At 36.2% G+C, this 7,970-nt stretch overlaps 1 protein-coding gene across 1 annotated transcript; it reads right to left on the bottom strand.

Moving 5' to 3' along the window:
- Positions 1 to 439: 439 nt before the first annotated feature.
- SLN (sarcolipin) lies at positions 440 to 5,083 on the bottom strand. Its single transcript, XM_005903802.3, has 2 exons — positions 4,967 to 5,083; positions 440 to 1,032 (listed from the first exon to the last, which is right to left on the bottom strand). Exon 2 carries the CDS (start codon positions 955 to 957, stop codon positions 862 to 864), a length of 96 nt encoding a protein of 31 aa, XP_005903864.1. The 5' UTR covers positions 958 to 1,032; positions 4,967 to 5,083; the 3' UTR covers positions 440 to 861.
- Positions 5,084 to 7,970: the final 2,887 nt, after the last annotated feature.

Here is a 7,970-nt window from a genome sequence, read left to right as displayed (position 1 = left end):
AAACTGGAATATGCACCTCTTAGGGACATGACTCATGTTTCAGTTTTACTCAAGGGGAAATAATGTAAATATATATATTAAAGCAAATGGAGATATTACAGAATAAAATATACCTTTGTCAATTTTAATGATAAAACAAGGCTTCAAAGAAATTTTGTGCTTTTAGTGAACAGTTCAGGCTGTATTCCAGACCTCCTAGTGAAATGGATTTATTTTCCCTTTGCCCTTGGGACTAATTCAGAAGGCAAGTTTGAGGAACACTCAACCAATGGAATTGTTTGAAATATGACACTCTTAATTGACTTGGTTTCAATCCTCAGCAGTTGGAAGATCTTGGCTTATCTCAAATGCTAGAAATATTACAACATTTGTCACTTCAGTCTCAGTCAAGGATTAAATGCAGTATCACAAATAGAAGCTAAAATAAATTCTAAAAGTCTTATTTTTGGTTGACTTAACTTTATTCACATGATAGTTATAGGGGCTGACAAAGACTTCCTTTAACATTTCTTTCTTCTGGCAGGTTGATTTAGAGTTTGGTTGCTGAGTGTGGGTTGAAGGGATGTGTGGTGAGACAGATCAGGAGCTTGTTAACATTCTATGTCATCATGAATCCAGTTTACTTTTAACCTTGCGGCTTGTCTAACACATTTGCAGTAAGAAATGGGGAAAAAATCTAATGCTTACTGGCAAACATTTTGAAGCCATTGAGAGCAGCTCTGGAGGCACCCCAGATATTGTGCGAACTGGTCAGAAGTGCCATGGGGTGCCAGAAAAGGCATCCCATGACAGCAGTGGGATGTCAGGGCATACAGAAGACAGCCCTGGAGCATTGCAGTCAATTCCAGGAGCTGTGGCATCTCAGTACTGATAGGACCTCACAAGGAGCCATATAAGGATGACTGTAATCAGGACAACGGTGAAGTTGAGACACAGCTCCCGGGTGGATCGTTCCATTCTCAGAGTGGCTTGGTGAGAACTGAAGGCAAACTTCTGAGGGCACACCAAAGACCTCCTGCTTGTCCTTACCTCCTATTAGAAAGTAACAAAGAAAACATAAGAAATTAGTGAGCATTCTTTCCTCAAAAGAAATAGAAGCATTATGGAAGGGAAATGTGTGATAGGCTGAATTGTATCCCCCACTCTAAATTCACATGTTGAAACCCTAATCCCCAGTATCTTGGGATGCAACTATATACATATTTTTTTTTAATTGAGGAATGTGGTTATATTTGTAGAGATAGGGTCTTTCAAGAGGTAATCAGATGGGTTAAATGAAAATGGGTTAAATTAAAATGAGGTAATTAAGATGGGTCCTAATCCAATATGACTGTTATCCTTATGAGAAGAAGAGATTAGGACACAAACATAAGCAAAAGGAAGACCATATGAAGACACAGGGAGAAGATGGTCATATGCAAGCCAAGGACAGGCCTCAGAAGAAATCAACCCTGCCAGATATTTTGATTTCAGATATCTAACCTCCAGACTATGTTTGGACTAGAATTATTACTTTTCTCTGGGTCTCCAGCCTCTAATTTCCCCTGAAGATTTTGGACTTGCCAGCCTCCACAATCATATAAGCCAATTATATTACACACACATACACACACCCTCCCTCTAGATTCTGTTTCTCTGAGAAACATTGACTTACACAGACAGCCTTTTTTTTTTTCCTCTAGGCCTGATGTCAAAAAGACCAATACAGTTCTGATTATTTTTCTGTGATGATTATATTGATGCTATGGGGCTTCCCTCATAACTCAGTTGGTAAAGAATCCACCTGCAATGCAGGAGACCTTGATTCAATTCCTGGGTCAGGAAGATCCACTGGAGAAGAGATGGGCTACCCACTCCAGTATTCTTGGGCTTCCCTTGTAGCTCAGCTGGTAAACAATCTACCTGCAATGTGGGAGACCTAGTTTCGATCCTTGGGTTGGGAAGATGCCCTGGAGAAGGGGAAGGCTACCCACTCCAGTATTCTGGCCTGGAGAATTCCATGGACTGTAGAGTCCACTGGGTCACAAAAAGTCACTCGACTTTCACTTGATAAAATACAAAATATTGCATTTTTCTTTCTCCAACTTCTGTGCGAATGTGTGTGCATGCTTGCTTGCTTTGCTACCACCAAGTAAGGTCACCAAAACAGAAAAAAAAAAATGTTATGGCTTAGAATTTTTCTTGCTTCAAATTACATACAGAGGTAGGATACCATAATTTTTCAAGTTTCAAGCTGATCTATCTTTGTCTAACCCTGTGAAAGCATTAAGTAGTTTCAACAGCTGCTTGGCCTCTTGAAATCCCTGCATTGGGCATAGAGCCTACTGGGGTCAACCAAAAGTCCCTCACATAACAGGCACTCAGTCCAAACAGCAAGTGTTAACCCCATGGGTACTTCTATTTCAACAAGGGCTTGTGCCAGCTATTTTTAGTCAAGTCCAGGATGTGCTTATATTGTAAACACTTCAAAAAGTGAGGGTGGTATCTTTATAGTCTGTATAGATAATACTTATGGAAAATCATGCTTTGAGAAACATAAAATTATTACTTCCAGTGAAGTGGCATAATTAACATTGTGTATATGCAAACTAAATGAAAGTAAAGATTAAAAATAAAATTTTAAATATTTAGAGCAAAAGTCTATTATGGAGTAGCAAAAGTCTATTATGGAGTAGCAAAAGTCTATTATGGAGTAGCAAAAGTCTATTATGGAGTAGAAAAAGTTTAAGGGGAAAAAGTGTTTTATTTTCTAAAGTGGAAGTTCAGGAGGAAGAAGTCTCCCCTGAATTATGAATTATAATTACTATATTCCTTTTATTATTAGTGTGCCAAATTATTAATTGCATAAACCAGTCAAATGATCCTTTTTAATGTTTTATGTTATTGTTGCTATAACACATAAGTTCAGATAAGATTATATTAACAGGTACGTTGTTGAATGTTGGTTTAAAATATGACCAATGGTAACTGATTCATGTTTCACTTTCTTTTTAATTCTTACTTATATTTTTGCCCTCTACACCATTTCCAATGAAAATCTTTACAAAGATTTGCTTGAAGGAGAAAGTAAACAGAAGAAAATAAAGTATTAAGGAAGTAGAGAGAATGTATAAGCATGTACATCAGAGCAGAGGAGAACAGGAAGTTGATGAATTCAGGCAAGGAGCCTAAGAACAAAAGAATCTAAAGACTCTAAAGCAGATTCTTCCTTATGGATTTATTAATGAAATTAAATCCTGGTCCAAACACTAATTTATTTGAGTAAGTCCCAAAGAAGTACAAAGATATGTAAAAAATATGAGGCCTTATTTACAATGATCAAAACAACCCATTATTTTGCCCAGAGAGGGCAAAATAACTGTCCCATCAAATCTTATGAGACTGTGACCCAACAGGAACATATTCAGAAAATGTTGCTGAAAGTTGTCCAGAGCTTTGTTCATGTGACCTTCACAACAACTCTGACTTTTACAACTCAGGCAAGTTTTGCGATTTTTTTCTCTCGCAAGATTATTGCTAAGAAACTGACTTTTAGAGAGAGGTTAAGTTGTTTGTGTGATGACACATAGCAAGTTAGAGGCAGAACTAGAACTGGCAGACTGGAAATAGTTGTTGGATTGTGGTTACTCTTAGGAGTGATAACATGAATGATAACCACAAATAACTGCCCTGGCTAGTGTAAATTTTTGACCTTTGGGAAAACAATTTGACATTTTAAAATTAAGGTTGATAATGTTCATTCTCTTTTATCTGGCTCTTTCACTCCTACTTTAGAAACTCAAGCACATATATACCAGGATTTATATGTATAAGAATGTTCATAGCAACATTTTCATAATATCCCTAAGCTGGAAACAACTCTAATGTTCATCAGCAATAGAATGAATGTGAACTGTGGTATGTTCATACTTTAAAATGTTATAGAGCAAATAAAATATATGAACTACAGCACCACATAATAAGATGGGTAGATTTCACAAAAATAACTATGAAGCAAAAGAGGAATTTACAAAAAGAAACACAGAATGTAATTCTATTTCTTCAAACCCCAAAACAAGAAATTTAACTATATTGTTTAGGAACGCAGACAGAAATGGTAAAATTATAAAGAAAACCATGGATAAGACCAGCTCAACAATTAAGATGATGATTACTGATGATGAGGCAAAAGAGAAAAGTGATTAAGAATGGAATTCTGGAGTGCGCCAATGACAATTTCTTGACCTGAGTGATATTTATACAGGTGTTGCCTTACAATAATTGTTCAAAGGGTATGTTTTATGGACTCTTCACATTTTTTTTCAATGGTCTCTGAATTGACAGCTACTCATCACACTTCTTTATTACCTATGGTTTACCTCTTACTATATCTTGCACTTTTTAGCTTAAATGCTGTTGTTTTGTATGTTTTTAAAGTAACAAAACACAGCATTAAGGTGGGAATTTCTAATGAATCCAATTCAATCAACATATAAGCTGTCTATAGGGAGTGGGCTCTAATTTCACACACATTTATACCAAAGTTAAGTAAAACCTCAGGTCAGAAATCTTCCATTTTTTCTGCTGTTAACCCACAAAGACAATTTTGGCCTCATTTTAAATCTTTCCTGACATCAAGATCACAGTATATGATTCAAAGTGAAAAAACAGAAGAACTCTGAATAAACTGTTTGATACTGACTTTCTTTGAATGGAGACTTTGAAAAGACGGAAGACATATTTTCCTGTACGATATTTTTTAATAGGAAGGGAGAAAATGCATGCCATATAGAAAGGGAGGAAATGCATGCCATAAGGTGAAAAAAAGGAAAACAAGAATCAATAATATTCACTTTCTAGTCTAAGAAACACTGTACAATAGGCATTGTCTATTTCATTAAGAAATGTAAATATTCCTGTGCTTTTCTTATTTGCAACTTGTACACACATACACCCTGTATGCTAAGCTTAAAAATCCTGCTGTTACCTGAATAGGGTCAAGGACACACTGGGCTGCAGTAGGCTTCTCCTCTCTCTCTCCAACTTGGGCTCCAACTCCTTCTTGTCTCCCAGGCTGTCTGGACTTCTGGGCTCTGGGCAGGGCCTAAAGTAGTCCAAGGGAGGTGGCAATCACTGTGATGTCACTGGTGAAACATCTCGAAGGAACAACCTCCAAAGGTTGGAGGCTATTTGTGTTTAGGGGGACATGGAAATGTGTTGACTAAGGCTATTCCTTTGGCTGCGAATTTGTATTATTAATAAAAGCTCAAGGACTTAAAATCCTTTTCTTTCGGTACAATTAATGTAGGTTTTAAATTCATCTTTTACATCTTCACAAGTATCTCTAATATGTGTTCAAAACACTGTAAACCGAGAATGATACACTAATATTAACAAATTTTTACTGCATTTGGCTGCCTCTTCCACTTAGCACATGAGGGTGTAAAAATGTAACTTAATTTAACCACCCATATTTTCAGCTTTTTTGAAGTATAAAGAATTCTCTTCGTGCACACACACTCCTCAAACCACACACATGCACCAGAATTCGATAGGTATCTTTTAGCTCCTTCAAAATGGACTTCAGTCCAAGTGGTGAAAGCTATCTCCCCAATCACCTGTTCCACATAACTTTCCGGCTAAGCTGTATGTTGCAAGTTTACACATTAATATACAGTTTCATCTGAAACAGCTGTGGAAGCCATGGTTTATATATCTCTGTCAATGTACTAATACAGCAGTAAACCCATACAGCAAAACTCAGTCATTTGGATAGACTGGAGGTAGCAGGAGAACTGGTAAAAACTAGTGGAAAGCGTGAGTTATAGAATATATCTGAAAGAAATAAAATTGTGTAACATTCAAATATAAACATTTACTAACATTTGACTACTAGAATGAGTTTATAATAAACATTTTAGGTGTCTGGTGGTAAATGGAACCTCTGATGTGTTTAACAGGGCTTCCCTGGCAACTGAGTGGTTAAGATTCTGCCTACCAATGCAACAGACATGGGTTCCATCCCTGGGTCAGGAAGATCCCCGGAGAAGAAAAAAGCAACCCGCTCAAGTATTCTTGCCTGGGAAATCCCATGGACAGAGGAGACTGGCAGGCTACAGTCCATGAGGTCACAAAGAGTTGGACCCGAATGAACAAATGAACACAAAGTATTTAACTGAACTTGAAAATACATCCATTAAGCATGACCCCAGCAACTGTGTTTGTTCATCAAATTCTTTCTTTATAGATAACAGAACAAACTTCCCCTCTGAATTCCCAGGTAGCATCAGTCAAAATAATATATTCCCGGAAGACATAAAGAAAATTCCCTGTGTATGCATGCATGCTCAGTTGCTTCAGTCATGTCCAACTCTGTGCAACTCTATGGACTGTAACCCACCAGGCTCCTCTGTCCATGGGATTCTTCAGGCAAGAATACTGGAGTGGGTTGCCATTTCCTTCTCCAAACTTTTCCCCATTATTCCTCATGAACTAGAAATATTACTAAAACAAAAACTTTCCACTCCATTTCTTCATTTTTGATATAAACTCAATGTTGGGGAACCTTAATACAACATTCTGTTGTCACATGCCTTGTAAAAAGACAAGGCTTAACGAAGTGATAGGTAGGATATAGAAATTATAGTTCAGTCAAACACTGGCAAACTCCTTGAATGTAGTCAGATTTCTGTCTTTTGCTTCCAAGACTTTGCCAGATTGTTTCAAATACTAGGAATATTTCCCTACTCACTGAGTCACACCCATTCCTTTATTAACCACTCAAAATTAATTTTTGTCCAGTTAAAAAGTTATATATTTATTATAATATATTGAAAATATAAAAGTATAAAGAAAATTTAATATCAGCACCCAAAAGGAAAAAAGTATATATTACTTTTTAGTCATGTTTGAGGTTACATTGACACAATCTCAAATTTGCAAGATATTTTCAGTAAAGGAATCTGATTCTTGAAAAGCCTTTATCTTTTATAATTCTTGCAGGATTAAGTTACTTGTACTGTACCATGTGTTGGTATTGGATTTATGGGGCAAGCATTTATTTTGTATATGTTAGAATAGGAATTAGCTCTCCAATATTTAAAATGCTAAATACAATGGGGAAGGGTTAGCATATCACAACACAGCTCACCAATACTGTTAATTTCATTTATTTGGTCAATTTCAATTACCAATGAAATGTAACTTGAAAGATAAAATCCTACTGCTTATTCATGAGTCTGTTTCGTTGTTTGTTTGGTTGTCCCATTTAAGTTTGTCTAACATTATTCCAAGGATTGCTGTTCCTGGTGCGCTGACAAATTCCCAGATAGATACTTCAGAAGCTTCTTGATATTAATGGTTTATCCTGTGATATCAGAAGATAATACTGAGCATTTAGCTTCTTGTTAGTTGACCTAACTCTCTCCTGAAGAATTTGCAAGCCACCCAAAGTCACATGACAGCCATTCAACCCCAAGTTTAACCCTGAGGATCTGCAAGTTCAAAAAAAAATTCAGCATACTGTCTCTCAATTAAAAGGCGGGAATAATAAGATTTCAAACCTCACTACCAAAGAAAATTTGCCTTCAAATTAATTTTACTCAATTCTCTTGGTATTTTCTTTTCTGTGAGCAATTCCCATGATATAACATTCCATATTAACTTTCTTTCAAGGTGCTGTTCTTCCCATCAGCAGGAAGACATACTAAACTAGTAATCTTTGACATTATTTCTATCCCTGTTAATCTAGAATTTATCCAAAGGCCTTTTGCTAAGAAAACAACATGCATATTGACATTGGTATTGAAGAGCTAATTGGCATTTATTTCTTCCCACCCCATATGTTATATACATTCTTAACTCTAAAATATTTTACCCTTTGAAAATCAATGTTGAGTTCTTATGCCTGATTATAAGATAAACTAACTTGTTTAATTTATTCTCAATTTCTATCCACCTTTTCACTTTGGGAAGCAAAAAGTGAAGACATC

This window comes from Bos mutus, chromosome 15 (genome assembly GCF_027580195.1).
Source record: "Bos mutus isolate GX-2022 chromosome 15, NWIPB_WYAK_1.1, whole genome shotgun sequence".
NCBI lineage: Eukaryota > Metazoa > Chordata > Mammalia > Artiodactyla > Bovidae > Bos > Bos mutus.
This window is presented reverse-complemented; position numbering and strand designations above follow the sequence as displayed.

Excerpts from the sequence above, each read along its gene's own strand:
- SLN (XM_005903802.3), bottom strand. The coding sequence starts at position 957 with ATGGAACGATCCACCCGGGAGCTGTGTCTCAACTTCACCGTTGTCCTG.